The 16648-nt window shown below is 43.0% G+C and overlaps 1 protein-coding gene across 2 annotated transcripts in view; it reads left to right on the forward strand.

Annotated features, from left to right (window-relative positions):
- Positions 1 to 13703, forward strand: part of Heatr6 (HEAT repeat containing 6) — a 37497-nt gene extending 23794 nt beyond the window's left edge. For both annotated transcript variants that reach the window (XM_004643059.2, XM_023703165.1), the window contains exons 13-20: positions 689 to 811; positions 1132 to 1218; positions 2918 to 3052; positions 5857 to 5979; positions 6664 to 6788; positions 9067 to 9163; positions 10011 to 10215; positions 12122 to 13703. In XM_004643059.2, the coding sequence (XP_004643116.1) occupies positions 689 to 811; positions 1132 to 1218; positions 2918 to 3052; positions 5857 to 5979; positions 6664 to 6788; positions 9067 to 9163; positions 10011 to 10215; positions 12122 to 12693 (1467 nt within the window). In that variant the 3' untranslated portion in view covers positions 12694 to 13703. The remainder of the gene's footprint in view (positions 1 to 688; positions 812 to 1131; positions 1219 to 2917; positions 3053 to 5856; positions 5980 to 6663; positions 6789 to 9066; positions 9164 to 10010; positions 10216 to 12121) is intronic.
- The last annotated feature ends 2945 nt before the right edge of the window (positions 13704 to 16648 follow it).

Here is a 16648-nt window from a genome sequence, read left to right on the forward strand (position 1 = left end):
AATGGTGTGGAGTTTTTTATTGGTTTGGGAAGGGTATAGGGGTTCCTGGGTTGTAAAATGCCAGATTCATTCCCTTTTGTTCTTTCGTTCCAAGCTATTATAATCATCTCATGTCTTCTGTGGCAGTTGGATATGATTGTACAGCAATTCAGAAAGGAATTACACAGTTTATCTTTGATTTCTGAAACTTGTTTAGTTCTTAATAAACTTCTGTCTGGTCTTGTGTCTGCTTAATACAGATAAAATATCTGCTCCTTCAGAAGAAAACAATTCTACATTTAAAAAACAAACAAAAACTATCTTTTTCCATACTCAGATACAATCTAAGCATAGGCTTGGTCCTTGAGGCTGCTGCTGACTATATGGATAGCATTAAACTTTCTTTAACCTTCTCAGCCTTAGCTTCTTCCTCTGTGAGTTCAATTATTACCTACCTTAACGAGTTCTAAGAGTCAAGTGAGATAATAGTAAAACACGATAACAAGCTATAAAGTGTCCTAAAATTATGGTACAACTAGTTGATGTTAGTCATAAGATAAAGGTTATGGCTGGGTTTTTTTAATCTAATTTAACACCAGAGTTCATCCCTTTGTTTAGTGAGCATGATTTCTGAAGTGTTAGAACACTTTCTGTATTGCAGCCTTGCTTGTTTTCAGCTCTTGGGACTCACTCCCTGCTCTCTCTGTAGGTGTTGGCTCACCTGGCCAGGGGCTACTTTTCAATGACTCAGGTCTACTTGATGGAGTTGGGTGAGGTGATTTGCAAGTGCATGGGCGAAGCAGATCCATCCATTCAGCTTCATGGGGCAAAGGTAATTTCATTAAAATTCACGTGTATTTGTCTTCTGAGATTTCTTAAAGAGATTTCTGGTAAGAAAGATACACATTCCTCTATTTTCAGTTCTTACATATAAACCTGTAGAACTGAATGATTTAGTAATAAATTAACATATAGATGTGTTTTTACTCCTTGAAAGAATATCTCTGCTGCAGGAGTTAATGGGAAAAGAAAAATCAGCTAGAAATTATCTTTCCTCTTAATTTGAGGTGTTTTCCCAATTGAAGTGCACGTGTTTGGAACTTGCATAGATCTCAGGCTCTGCTTTGATAATTATTTCTTTTATCTTGGCAGCTTCTGGAAGAACTAGGTACAGGTTTAATACAGCAATATAAACCAGATTCTGCTGTATCACCTGAGCAGAGAGTGCCAGTCTTCTTGGTAAGTCCATGCCCATTCATGGTTTTCTCTGCTTAGTGCTTCAGTTTATTTTATTTTGAGACCTAGGGATAAAGAGGGGGTAGATGGTAATGGTTTCTTTCATTGCGAAAAATCGCAGTTTATAATCTAGCATGATATGAAATTAGCATGAATAGATTTTATTTGCAGTTCAATATGTACTACAATTATTTGTATCATAACCAGCAATGGAAAAACCAGCATAAAACCTACCTTGGTTATTCAGCCTACCAAAGAAGGCAGAGTGAGCCATAGACTTTGTGTTACAAGGCATGAGATCAATTCTGAAGAACAACACTTAGTAGGTCTGTAGTTATGAACATAGCCTCTTCATATTAAACAGGAATAAAAACCTTTAAATCATAAAGCTATAGAAAAATTGAATGAAATATAAGGATGCCAGCGCACACTAGGTGCTCAGTGAATGTTCCCATAACCCCTTCAGTCTCCCCTCATGGTTCCTTGTCAATTCCTATGGTTTCATCTTGCTTCTATTACCCCAGCTATGACATTCTGTGAGTAAAGTGTATGCGATCCATAAAAAAAAAAAAAAAAAAAACAGACTACTCACTCCCCAAAGCAGAATCAGCTCAGTGTTGGTGTCCTTCTGCCCTCTTCATTCTTTGCTTTCCCTTTACAATTTCCATTATTTGTCAGTGAATTAACAGTGTCTGATCCTCATCCCTTCCTGAGACAGCCACTACCGCCCCCATGTAACCATTCTCAGGGGAACGGCCTGGGTTTCACTATCACTCAGAACTAGGCTTCGAATCCACACTTCTTCCCTTGCTAGACACGTGGCTGTGGACAGGCATCTTAACTGTTCACACTCAGGTATGGTTTCAACTCTAGAGAAGACACATACTTTCCATAGTATTTGTTTTGTTGCTCAGTAGTCAATTAACCCTAAACATAGAGCAACTTCAAACAATATACCATTATCCTGTCACACAATTTCAGTGGGTCAGGAGTTGGCATGATTGTTGAAGGGTTACAAGATCTTGCAAGGTAGCTCATTCGTGTACCTAGCCAGTTGGGGCTGGCTGCTGGCAGAAGGCTCACTCAGGTCCTCCCCATGGGGCCCTCTGCACAGAGCCCCTGGAGCATTCTCTTGGTGTGACAGGTAGCTTCCCTCATAGCAAGCAATTCAAGAAAAGGAGCAAGACAGAAGCTACAGTGTCTTTTATGATTTAGAAGTTTCATGCTGTCATTTCTACAAAGTCCTGTTGTTCACACAACAGGCTAGCCCTCCTCAGTGTGTGAGGGAACTGCATAGAAGTGTAAATATTAGTGAGCATAGTTGTGGGCTGTCCTGGAAGCAGCAGCCACACCTTCTGTCCACAGTCTGTAGGACAGGGGTGGAGCGAGACTAGACCACATTTTTAGGTATTTTGCTCCACAGATACACAGTCAAACCCAGGACAAAGTCCATGGAACAGAAACCAAAGATTCCAGCACCACAAATGGATTAGCACATGAATGTTAACTCCTAGGTCTTTTATAAAACATGGGAGCAAAAGTGTTCAGATGCCTACCTGAGGGGTTTTGAAGTGAGATAACTCTAATTTTTTTTTTTTTTTTTTTTAAAGCTGCTCCACAACCAAGTATCCCTGGTGTACCAGTCCCAGTGATAGGAATTTTGCATAAAGTTTACATTTTGTTTCCATCTCCCCTGTTCCAGGTGGTGATGTTCTGGACTATGATGCTGAATGGTCCTCTGCCTCGAGCCCTGCAGAGTTCAGAGCACCCGACACTGCAGGCAAGTGCCTGTGATGCCCTGTCTGCCATCTTGCCAGAAGCCTTCAGCAGTCTTCCGGTAATTCCAGCTCTGTTTCCTCCCTTTCAAGCCATGCCCAAAGTGTCAGAGCTCAAATTAGATCCTTTTTGATTTTGAACCATTTTGACACTTGCTTTGAGGAAAAAGAGGTTCTCCTGCTGATGTTTGGGGTGGGGACAGTGGGCAGCGGCAGACCGGAAAACCTAATCATCATCAAGAAAGCTGTTTTTCCCTGTGCTGTAGAAGGTAGGTGGGAAGCAAGTAGCTTTGAAGGCAGAAAGATTTCTTACCCAAAGTTATTATAGGGCCAAAGAGGAAAGTGATCGATGATGTAGAGTGTGCCTAAAGAGAGTCACATGGAGAGAAAACATTCTCTCAGGCTTTCACAGAGAGCACATTGGCCAGGCAATGGCCATGACTCATCCACATGGCTGACACTGACAAAGGATCTACAATCTGAGGTACAGGGTCTCAGGATAAATCCTGAGGGGATTTCACTGACCTTATCAGACCCAAAAGCTACAATTCTTGTTGCATAGATCTTGCTTTATCTTGGTCTTAACCATCCAACAGAAAAGTATAAAAATGAAGATTAAGAAGTAAAGCCATGCTGTTATGTTGAGCTGTAGGGGACTCAGGTCAACAGTTTCTGACATTGCCAGTCAGGCGGAAGACCCAATACTATTATGAACTACTGGACTCTTTTGGAATATTTTGCTGAGTTCACATACTTAAAATATTCAAATGATGAAACTAAACAAAAAAAGGGTATACAGATGAATGTCCATTTTGTATCTGTGTATTCAAAATGGTTAGGATAGATATATAGTTACATTCTCTTAATGAACAGAGGGATTTGTTGTGATAGTGTTTGTAAATAGGATATCATGTCTGCATCTTGTACAGCAAATAACTACTAGGAAGAGGGTATGCAATTATTGAAACTGTCCTACCAGCTTGATTTGAAACTGCCTCATTGCTATTTGTTTCTCAATAAAATTATGGAGGAAAAAAATAAATAAATAAAAATAAAAACCTGGGTTTAAGTCCTAGCTCTTCCACTTCCTATTTCTTTGATTATTTTAACTTCTCTGAAGTTTATATTATCTTAGGATGAAAGTTGTGTAACAAATAACAGAGAATGTGAAAATACTTAGGTTTGGTTTTCTACTGTATATGGTAATTGCCTTAGTATTTTGGGGTAATAAAATACCATAACCGAATGACAACAGAAACTTCTTACAGGGTTGGGGAGATAGCTTGGTGGTCAAGCATAGGGACCTGGGTTTAATCCCCAGTACCACATGCCTTGCCAGCTCTGCCACAGGCATACTGTGTCAGCCTTGGAACTTGGCACGGTGGTGCATGCCTGTAATCCCAGAGGCTGAGACAGGAGGATCACTACAAGTCTAAAGTGCGTAGTGAGACCCTGTATCAAATAAAATAAAATAAAATAAAATGATTTTTTTTTTTAATTTCTTAGGACTGGCCAAATAGCTCAGTGGATTAAAGCACCTGCAAGCAGGTACAGAGGCTGGGGTTCAATCCCCAGGCCTGCTGTGCTGACCCCACCCCTGGGGTGTGCTGAAACAGCAATTGAGACTAGGCATGGTGGCATGTGCCTGTAATCTCAGCTCTTGGGAGGCTATAAATAGGCAGATCACTACAAGTCTGATCTAATAGTGAGACCCTGAACACCCTGTAGCCCCTTCCCTAAAATGTAAATAAATAAATAAAAATTTCTTACAGTTCTGAGATTAGTACCCACAGATTTGGTATCTAGTAAGGGCTGACTCACTGACTCATAGGTGATGCCTTGTAGCTCACATGGTAAAAGGGCAAGGCCGCTCTCTGGGGGCTCATTTATGAGGGCGCTAATTCCACTGAGAGGGACTATACCCAAAGGCTCCACCTCCTAGTACCATCAAATATTATTACCATGAGATTTATTTTGGCTCATGGTTTAGAGGTTTCTGTCTGTGGTTGTCTGCCTTCAAGCAGAAACAGCATGGTGGAAAGGATGGGTAGGAAATCTGCTCATCCTGGGGCAGCTAGGAGGCAGAGAGAGAAGGTCAGGTCACACCTCTAGTGACTGCCTCTCATCACCTCTCAGGGGGCCCCACCTCCTAACATCACATTTAGCCATGAAGGCATCGATGGATGAGTCCACCCACGAGTGTGGTGCCCTGGGGTCAGTCACCTTTCAGAAGCCCCACCTCTGAATCCATGAGACTTCTGGGGGACATTGCAGATGTAAACTGTAATTATCACCTTTTGGGTGAGGATTCCCAAATTTGGAGGGGCCATGAGCCACAGCAGTATTCAGACTGCTCCTTTCCTGTATTCCTCAATGACATTTGCATCTGATCTTTTTTTTTTTTTTTTTAAGTAGTGGGAATTGAACTCAGGGCCTTGCTCTTGCCAGGCAGGCTTTGTGCCACTGATCTGTATTTCTAGCCCTGCATCTGTTCTTACTTATGTAAATTAGCTTCTACAAAGAAAGCAGTTTTAATAAAGCAGTGATCTAACTTACACAGCTAAAAGGTTAAATGTGATAAGATCCTGTGTGTATCTTGCACAAGCTAGATTCTTAGTCATTGGATCCGTATTTTTTTTGTTTTTGGAACCGGGACTTGAACTCAGGACCTTACACTTACCACTGAACAGGCCGGCACTATGCCACTGAACTAAATCCCTTTCCCATTGGATCTGAATTGAACCCCCATTTTACCAGTGTAGCCTCAGGGTCACTGTGGTCTTCAACCCCTAACTATGGAAAATTTCAGTCACTTGTGGAAGACTGGCTCATAGTTATTGCATCGTTGTCACCTTTCTCACTGCAGAATGACAGGCAGATGTTGTGCATCACAATGCTGCTTGGGCTGAACGACAGCAAGAACCGTTTAGTGAAAGCTGCGACCTCACGGGCCCTTGGAGTCTACGTGCTTTTTCCTTGCCTCAGACAGGTCAGAGTGATCCTGTTTCGCTCTTCTATGTCTCTTCATGGTCTGTTTTGTGGACGTGGAATTCCTGAGCTAAATAATGAAGGATTTTAACTTGCTTTGTGACCTGGTTGCCTTAACTGCTACATAAATGTAGTCATCTCCATAGTTCATTTATTTTTACTTACCACACTGCCCAGGACCCTCAGTGCCCAGTACGTTCTTGACTTAATGAATACCAATGAAAAGGAACATTACCATATGATAATAATTCGGAAAACTGGTCAGGTTTTACTATAGAAGTGAAATTATCCTTGTCTCTTATTTGTGACATTCATCTCACTGAGAGAAATGAATATAATGTGTCTTAGAATGCATTCCTCTTCAGAACATTGTTTCCCAAAGGTAGAAATCAACCAAACACAGAACTCAGAGAGCTGTCACAGGCCAGGTTACAGGGTGCTCACAAAGAGAAAAACCCTTGGGCTCCTCTCATGTCTGTGACAGAGACCTGACCATGGAGGATTTTCCTGGGACTACATGGAGTGTCCAAATTGTAATAGTAAGAACAGTATGTTGACTGAATAAATTTTGGTTTCCAAATAGTAATTTGGTGAAGGCTGATAGCCTTATATGAAAATAAATTTGAGAATTCCAAAGGCAGCAGTGTGAACTCCGAAAGTAATGCAGCATTGGTTTACCTCACAGGATGTCATATTTGTTGCGGACACAGCAAATGCAGTATTGGTGTCACTTCAAGACAAGTCTCTGAATGTCCGTGCCAAAGCAGCGTGGTCCCTGGGCAACCTGACAGACACTCTGATTGTCAACATGTAGGTGACTATGCTTGTTTTCTCTGGTAGCTTCTGAGATGAAGTCTGGAGAGGGTATTTCACCCTTTCTTGATGTAATCAGTCTTACTGATTTGTTTTATATTCCTTTAAGTAATAAGATTAATAACTTATTCTACTTTTTATGTAATGAAGATTGAACCCAGAATTTTCATCTCCAGACTTTTTTAATTTTTTATTTGAGATAGGGTCTGAGTTGTCCAGAGTGGGCTCAAACTTATGCTCCTCCTGCTTCTGCCTCCCAGAGTACAGGAATTATAGGCATGTGCCACCACACCCAGCTGAATAACTCGTTCTTAACACAAATGAGTATAAATACGCATATAAAAATACCATATGCTAATATGCATGACATAACCATATTGTAGAAAGTACAAAGTAGAAATCCAGAACCTTAACAGTTACTCTATTTTTAAAATACAGTTGTTTCTATTTTTTTAAAGTAATATATTTACAAGTTTAAAAAACTTCAAACAGTACCCTGGGGTATTAGTGTACAACTGGTCTCCTGCCCTAGCACTCCGAGTCCCCTCCCCAGAGGTACCTGTTGTTATTGTACCCAAGTGTCTTTTTTTTTTGTTGTTGTTGTTGTTGTTGTTGTTCCTCGAATGCCTTCAGGGCACTTTTGGCCAGCGGGAGAGGTGTGAGGTTCGAACTCCAGCAACCTGAGGCTGACAGCTTTGTGGAAGCAGCCACTTAAAGGCCTGAGCTAGGGCCAGGCCCCCCAGGACTTTTTTTTTTTTTTTTTTTTCCAAGTGTCTTGCTTTTTGTCACTTAACTCCATATAAGTGAGCTGTGTAAGTAACATGGCTATGCCTCCTCTTTTACTGACTTGTAATAAATCCTTGTTTATTATAATATAGCTGCCACTATGTCATGATGACCTCTCTATTTTCAGATATTCTCTCTAGATACACATTATATAATATGTGACACTGCTGAGTCAGAAGAAACATACTGAATGTGGTTTTTTTTTTTTTTTTTTTTTTTGGTGATAGTGGGAATTGAATTCAGAGCCTTGCATTTGCCAGACAAGCACTTATTCTACTGAGCTATCTCCCTGGCCCAGCATACTGAATTCTTGCTATAAGCTGAAGAGATTTAAGCTGTTTTTGTAAAGTCTTTCTAATTACATTTAGTGAACATATGTATTTAAGTGTCGTTCACTCTTTCGTCCAGTTTCGTGTTTTAATCGTACTGTACCAGCTTGCGGTATGTAATGGTCACATCCCTCGTGGGGGGATGGCACCTATACCTAGCACATCCTTGTTCTTTGTATTCTTCGCCTCCCCCTCTACTCTCCCTTTACCTCTTGGTCCCCTTCCTTTTTGCAAATGATGTTTCTCCCTTTTCCTATCTTTAAGTTTGTTCTGTATTTATAATTTGAGTTTCTCATGTAAGGGAAACCACGCAATATTTATGCTTGTGTTGGATTTATTTCATTTAACAATATGGTCTCCAGGTACACCCTACAGATGACTCCATTTATTCTTTATGGCAGAGTATTACTCCATTCTGTGTAAATACCACAGTTTATCTATTCATCTGTTGGTGGACACATAGGCACTCTCAAGATTTAGTAGTTAAGGGCCGGGAAGATAGCTCAGTGGTCTAAGCACCTGCCTGGCAAGCTCAAGGACCTGAGTTCAATCCCCAGTAACACATGCCATGCTAGCCAACAAAACAAAGTATGGTGGTACACACCCCTGTAATCCCAGCACTTGGGCGGCTAAGACAGGGTAATCACTATGAGTCTGAACTGCATAGTGAGACCCTATAGCAAATAAATAAATAAATAAATAAATAAATAAATAAATAATCTAGCAGTTAAGAATTGTACTAGGGGCCAGGGAGATGGCTCAGTGGAATAAATGCTTCCCTGGCAAGCGCAAGGGCCTGAGTTCAATCCCTGGTTCCGCAAAAAAAAAAGAATTGTGCTGGTATAAACATGGTATGCATGTATCCCTATAATATGGTCACTTTAACTCTTTCTGGAAGACAGCTTAGCTGGATCCGGTAGAATTTCTATATTCTCATTTTTTTGGAAGAATCTCCATTCTCATATTTTCATAGTGATAACACGAGTTTGTATTTCTCCCAACAGTGCAGAATGGTTCCTTTGTCCTCATAGCCTTGCCAGCATTTGTTACTTAATTTCTTGATGAGAGCCTTTCTTTCTGGAGTAAGATAGAATCTCAGGGTTGTTTTCATTTTCACTTCTCTCATTTTTAACCTGCTTTTCATGTTTTGGATGGAACAGGGAAACACCAGACCCAAGTTTCCAGGAAGAGTTCTCTGGTCTCCTGCTCTTGAAAATGTTGCGATCAGCAATAGAAGCCTCCAAGGACAAAGACAAGGTAGGGCCACAAGAAAACGTAGTATTTAGGTACCTGGAGGCCACACTTGCCGCTCAGCTGACAGCTCAGGGTGGTGTGGTATTCTTTAAATTGTTCCCCAAAAAGTGTCCCTGTTCAAAGGGGAAAGGGAGGCTATTCAGCATGTAAAGTGGCCCACTCCACACTTGCACATTTGCTTTACTTTCTCCTGTTTCATGAAAAATAGCATTCATATCTGCTTTAATATTAGCCTCATTTAAATAAACATAAATGTACATAAATATGGGGAAATAGCTTGGTGGTGTAAGCGCCTGCCTGGCAAGCACAAGGACTCAGGTTCAATCCCCAGTACCACATGCTGAGCCAGCCACCGAAACCAAGCGTGGTAACCCACACCTATAATCTCAGTGCTGGGGAGGTTGAGACAGGACGATCACCACAAGTCTGAGCTGTGTAGCAAAAGCCTGTACCAAATAAAAGATTAAAATTTATGTGTGTGTATGTGTGTGTGTGTGTGTGTGTGTGTGTGTGTGTGTGTATAACTGACAAGTTAGAAAGATGTAGTAACCCTGAGTTTGAATATTTATTTACACAGTAAACTTTAAAAGCATAGGCCAGATTTTAGGTCAGGGGTATATGGGTTCAAGTCCTGGCTTGCCCTGCCTGTGCTTATAGAATTTATTGCACATGTTAACCAGCCATAACTTCACAGAGTTCTGAGGACTTGTATCCGTCCATTGGGGTCCACATTGCATTAGCTCTCTTGCTTTGAGAAGCCTAGGATTACCTGAGCTTTCTAAAGTGGAAATGTACTTTCTCAAACCTCTAGAGCAAAATGGATTCCTGAAGCTGTTATATGTTGTTCTAGGTAAAAAGCAATGCAGTCCGGGCCCTTGGAAATTTGCTTCATTTTCTGCAACCGTCTCATATAGAAAAGCCCAGATTTGCCGAAATCATTGAAGAGTCTATCCAGGCCCTAATTTCTACAGTTCTCATCGATGCTGCCATGAAAGTTCGATGGAACGCATGTTATGCAATGGGAAATGTATTTAAAAATCCTGCCCTTCCACTTGGTAAGGTTGTGTCCCTCTCCTTGGTAAAGAACCTCTTTGGGAGGCACACACCAGTCTACACTGTCCTAAAGATGTTGCTCAAGTTTTCTGTCACAGGATTAGAAAACAATGGAAACATACTGTGGTCTCAAATTTAGGGTATTGGTGAAGTCAATCATTTTATACATATATATATATATATATATAATTGATTGAACTCAGGCCCTTGCGCTTATCAGGGAAGCGCTTATTCCACTGAGCCATCTCCCCGGCCCCCAATATTGCCTCTTAAATGCCTTTTATGTTGGCAACTTTTTTGATAATCTGAGGAACTACCTTTTATGTTAACCACTTATACCAGTCCAATTATTTATATACAGAATGACAAAACTTGCATTTTTTGTTCATTTTTATAAGCTAGCAGAACATATAAAAATGACAGGTTCTCAGATTCACTCAATATAAGAATCAGCTGGTTGAAATGATGCCCAAGCTACACTCAGGGTAAACTGCTAAGTGTTTTAAGTGAACTAAGGCAGGATATTAGGTCACATCTGTATTAACCATTTCAGTGGATGAGGTAGAAAAAACAGAAGGGAGATTGGCCTATTTCCAACAGTTGCCTCTGGATAGAAGACTGTGGTATTTTTCTTTGATTTCTAAATTTTCTATATTGGGCATATATTGTTTAAACGATCAAGGAAAACAAAACTGGAATGAGAGAAAGAGAACACACATTTGAAATTGCTTGCACTCTTGACACAGGAGTAGATGCTGCACATACCGAGGGCGTGTGCCTCTGTTGGGTCGTCATGCAGAACGTGCGCCTTGATGATATCCATGGGCTGGGGGTGGCTTAGGCCTATGGATGACAGCCTGCTGAGCCCTGCACTGAGCACCTGCGCGAGACCCACACGTCTGCGCCTGCAGAGGCTTGAAGCCTCAGACAGTGTGTGCCTGAGACAAGAAAGCTGCTGTAGGCCCCACGTACAAGCACATGCACCAAGGGAGGGGATCAGCACTACTTCCGAATTGCCCAGAGTGCCCAGGCAGAGCAGCAGGCGGAGATGCTGGAGGGAGATTTGTGGATTTTCCACTGAGGGGCTACATGATAAAGGAAGCCAGAAAACTAACTGAGGAGCAAGAGGAGCAGGGTAAGATTCAAAGACTGTGAACACTGGCCCCTTGTAAGTGGCAGTGGTATCCATGTGGAAGGGCCCGTTCACCTGTCTTCAATGGCACAAAGGGGGAAAGGGCTTAGAGAGGCAGCAGATACTACATTGCACTCTGTCCCCACCCTAAAGAATAAGGATTCCCCAGAACAGCAGGTAGCGGTGGTCTGGGGAGGAGGAAATCCAGTTGATTTCCTGCACCTACAGGAACAGAAAAAAGAACTCTGATCATCTTATTCTCAAAATCAAAAGTTCCATTTCTTTACAATAAAATGCATGACTTGCTGTGGTGAGAGCAATGTCCGGGTGCTCTTCTGGACAAGGAGATGCCTTCTTGCTAGCACGAGCAGCTGCTGAATATATTTCTGCAGGTTGTACACCACTCCCCAGTGTCCAGGGGTGGGGCAGCTGCAGTCCACTCTACCTGTGCTCCTCCCACCAAGAGTTCCCTTTTGGACAGAGTTGGGGGGGGGGTCTTTTTCTAGTCTCCAAAGGTCCTATATTGGGTAGCAAGGCCCTCAGCATGCTGCAGGCCGGTCTAGGGATAAAAGGAGGCTTGGGGTTGAGTATTGAGCCACTTACCTGAGATCCCAAGGGTGGTCACTCCCTGCCTGGAGCTGAAGGATCACTACGAATGGAGCAGACAGATAAAACTGCCATCTTGGTGTGGGTGTGCGTGCTTCCCCCAAAACCCTCTCCTGTGCACCCCTCTTATTCCAAGCCTTCACCAGTTTCTGTGGCTGGATTCTTCCTAGGCACAGCGCCGTGGACCTCGCAGGCCTACAACGCCCTAACGCTGGTTGTGACGTCATGCAGGAATTTCAAAGTGCGCATCAGGTCGGCCGCCGCCCTTTCTGTCCCAGGCAAGAGAGAGCAGTACGGATCCACAGAGCAGTATGCTCAGATCTGGAACTCGCTGGTCATCGCGCTACAGAAGAGTGAAGACACCACAGACTTTCTGGAGTTCAAGTACTGCGCCAGCCTCCGGACCCAGACCTGCCAGGCGCTAATTCATCTTTTGAGCCTGGCCAGTGCTGCAGATTTGCCCTGCATCAAAGAAACCTTCGAACTGAATGGGGATATGATCCGGTCCTATATTCTGCAGTTCTTAAAATCAGGAGCAGAAGGAGAGGACTCTGGAAGCAGCCACAGCCCACAAGAAAGAGACCAAATGGTGAAAGAGGCCCTGGAGCACATTAGCGGTGTTGAGACACTGGCTGGGGACACAGCCAAAAGGGCCATTGTGTGCTTTTTAGAAGATACCTTGGCCATTTATTTTGATTCTTCTGAATCACAAGTAGCACTTCTTGGATCATCAGATCCATGACTATTCCTGTATACTTTGCAGATGTCAAGTATGGTAGTAAGAAGACCCAGTCACAAGCGTAGCATATGTGGGCTTTAATCTTGGAAGCATGAACAGTCTGCCCACTATTTAGAATGGGTTAGCAGCTATTCCAGCTTTGTTCTAAGGGCTCAGCCCCTGTGGGGAATGAATGGCTCTTCTTCCTCTGGCCATGGGCAGAGGTGATAGAGGTTCTGAGCTGGGCAGCCGGGGGCCCAGGAAGAGGATGCGGGATAGGATCCACAGACTGGGAGGTTCTGCAGGATGTTTAGCATCAGAAAATAAATAAATGAATAAAATGTAAGCAGCTGTAAGAATTACAGTGTCTAAAGTTTCAGGTCATATTTTCTAAGTTTTTGAAATTGATTTTTCTACAAGGTAACAGGGACCTAGTTTCAATTTTTATAGTATATAGTTACTTAGTGTTCTTGGCACTGTTCGTTAAATAGGCTGTCTTTTCTCCCAACGTACATATTCGGCATCTTTTTCAAGAATAAGTTGGACCAAGGATATAGATCAGCGGTATAAGTGCCTGCCTGGCAAGAGCAAGTTTGATCCTGAGTTCGATTCTTGGTCCAGAAAAAAAAAAAAAAAAAAAGAATAAGAGGGCTGTAGTGCATGAGTTTGTTCTGTGTCTTGTGTTCCATTGGTCTGCATGTCTGTTTTTGTGCAGTACCACGTTGCTTTTATTATTGTGGCTTCGTGGTGGATTTTGAAATTGGGTGTGTGATGCTTGCAGCATCACTCCACAAACATGTACATGTCTCAGCTCCACACGAGGAAGGTGAACGTATATTACGGGTACCAAAAAGCCAGGAAGGGATCAAGAGCCAGATGGAGAGAGGAAGGATGCCAGGAAAAGGAGATAGAAAAAGGAACAAAGACGCATTACGCACATGCACGGACTCCACTCAGGGAATGTAAAATTATGCACTACAACCATGTACTAATAAAAAATGGTCTAAAAAATGGGAAAACATTCATTGACACGCTAAAAATAACAAACTGAGCCAAAATCAGCCTCTTCTCCTTAAAAAATAAATATCCAAGTAGAAGCAGTAGCTTATTTTGAATATGGCAATAGTGCAAGTAAATTATAGCAGTGTGGCAGGGTGGCCAGCAGATGGAGACAGAGAACGCAAAGTCCTTGGTCAGCAGGTTGAGCCCTGCTTTTCCCTGCCTTGACCAAGTTGTTATGGGAAGCACCCAGCTGGCCCTGACTGCATGTTGAGATCACCTGGGGGAACTACAACAACTGACTTATGGGTCCCCACAGAATCTGAATTTTGTGACCTGAGATACTGTCTTCCCACTGGGAATTTTAGAAGCTGCACTAGTGATTTTGTAATAGCACAGTTGGAGACCTGCCACTCTGGCATATGCAGTGAAGGGTCTCAAGCTGATGAGGTGCCGAACCACCTGGGGAACTGATGGAAACCAGAAGCCCAAATTGTTGGAGTCTTCCTTCTCTTGAGATCTATCAGGCAATGGAGATAAAGTGAAGAGAGTCAAACATAGAAAGTACTAAGCCCCCCAAAAACGTAGAAAATACAGAACCCCACAAAACGCTAACGTATCAGAGTAGCTGTGGGCATCAGGTGTCTAAGGCACTGTGTCTGTGGATGATGTGGGGGTTGGACTCAGCCTTGCACACAAGGCAAGCTCTGCTGAAATTACCCTTCAAGTAATTCCACAGAAGAAAAAATTTCATTGAGAGGACATTAAAACCACCAACTTCTCCCCAAGAATGAAAATCAGGGTGGCTCCCCCTGGACCATCTTGGGGTGCCCAGGAACAGTTTTCCAACTCAGTCAGGGTCTTTTTCAGAGAAGCACAGGCCATGCCCACTGTCAGGTACCAGCAGAGGTTTAAAACTGAGTGAGGTTGTCTCATGGCCTCGTGCTAGGAAGAGTAGGATGACTCAGCACCAGCTTCCTTTTCTTTGATCCAAGTGTTTAGATTTGTTTTCATATTACAGCCGTGGTAGAACATTTGTCTAAATAATGTGCATTGTTTTTTTGATATTATAAAAGCAAGTTAATTGTGGACCATTTAAAAAATGCAAAGTAAGAAATATGTGTAGGTGAAAATTGGCAGCGTCTGAGTAATCTTTATTGTCATTTTGGTATGTTTTGCTGCAGACATTTCTATACAGTATATATGTGTGTAAGAGTTTACACGTACGGACATCATGAATGTTCACAATCCATATATAGCATGGGGATTAGGGAAAATAACTGGATTGAACCTTGGGACTTGGCATTGACCTATATCCCTGGCCCTATTTTTATTTTGAGACAGAGTCTTGCTAAGTCACTAAATTGCCTGGGCTGGCCTCAGTTCTGGGATCCTCCTGCATCAGCCTCTCAGAATGCTGGGATTTCAGGCATAAGCCTGCAGGCCCAGCCTATGATAAGGGATCAAGCTACAAAACTATGGTCATATGTTACGTGTTTTTTTTGTAGTCTACTCTTTAAATAATAAGTATGTGCATTGACAGTTCTAAAACATGGCATTAAGGATGGGATGTTAATCTGTTGGACCCACATAGAATAATTGAACCAGTTCTCTATTGTGGAACATTGCTTTCCAATCTTGGCTTGATTTATGTGTAACTCTTTAATAGACAGCGAATCTTTTGATGTGTGCCGGGAGGCAGAGAGGTAGCTTTATGACTCTGAGCGCTTGGCCAGTTGTCTGCGCCCCATTGATCTGACAGTGCACCCGTCCTCCCCAGCAGCGTGGCGGCCCTCCTCGCTCACCTGCGTCGGCCCTGTGTTCCTGCGGGTCTGCGTGCATCCTTCCTGTGCTCTTCATCCCACTGCCCTCCTATTTCCATACTAGCCCCAATTTTTTAAAATTTCATAACAATGACCAGATAACCAACCAGGTACATCTTCCTTGGCTCCCAGACTGCATAAGGCTCACCACCCTTAGCTTGGGACTGTCGGCAGCAGCTAATTATTACCAAACATTGATTAGTGACTTTTAAAACAGGCACTTTCTGTTCAAGAGGAGAAAGAGGTTTTGAAGATTATGGGACTCATTCTTCTTATTAACCCCAGTTGTTGTCCTCAGAACACCCAATACTACAACAGTATATTGCAATTGCCTGTTTACCTGGCCATCTTCCTGTCCTCTCCACCTTTCCCTCACCCCACTCAGCCAGGTGCAGAGCAAGCTCTGGGCAACAGTCTGTTGGTGAATTGGTATGGTATCAAATATCCCTTTTACAGATGAGCAAACTGAGGCCCAGGGCAGGAATTGAAGATTCCTTGAAAAACCACTCTGTTCAGTGCTATTCCCTACACAGCTCTGCTACCCTCTGTGTGCAGAGGCCAGACACAGGAAAAAAAATCAAAAAACAAAGAGTGGTTATTTTCAAGTTTGTTGACTTCACCATGCTTGACTGTGGTCTTTCCCACACATGGCTTTCCTGATCACGCAAGACCCAAGAGAAAAACTTTCACACAGCGTGGCTTTTGGCTGGAGCAATGCATTAGGGATGAAAGCAGCCTCCAGGATGATCCAAGCCCAGCACCCACACCTCACAAGATGCAAGGCCCCCCACAGCCACACTGAATGTGGGAAAGAAGAGCCCTTTACAGCGCTCTGATTCACAGGAAGCAAAGTAAGCAGCACAGGCGAGTGGCAGTAAAGAGCGCAGCAGTTTAATGTTCACGGAGGCCTCCAGCACCAGCAGCTGACCATGCAGCGTCCAAGAGCTCTGAGACAGTGAAGCCCCACAGGGAAGGGAGGGAGGGAGAGGACGAGGCAGGTGGGCCGCGGCGCGCTCTGCGGCCACTGTTCATGTGCTACACTCTTCATAGCTTACTAGGACAAGGGAGCTATTTCCTGAGCCTGGACATTTGTGGTGAGAGAATGTCCAGGGATGGACAGATGAGGCACTCCAGGAGGAGGCATGGTGTGGGTGTGT

The sequence above is a fragment of the Octodon degus genome, unplaced genomic scaffold (assembly GCF_000260255.1).
Source record: "Octodon degus isolate 3935 unplaced genomic scaffold, OctDeg1.0 scaffold00164, whole genome shotgun sequence".
In the NCBI taxonomy this organism is placed as follows: domain Eukaryota; kingdom Metazoa; phylum Chordata; class Mammalia; order Rodentia; family Octodontidae; genus Octodon; species Octodon degus.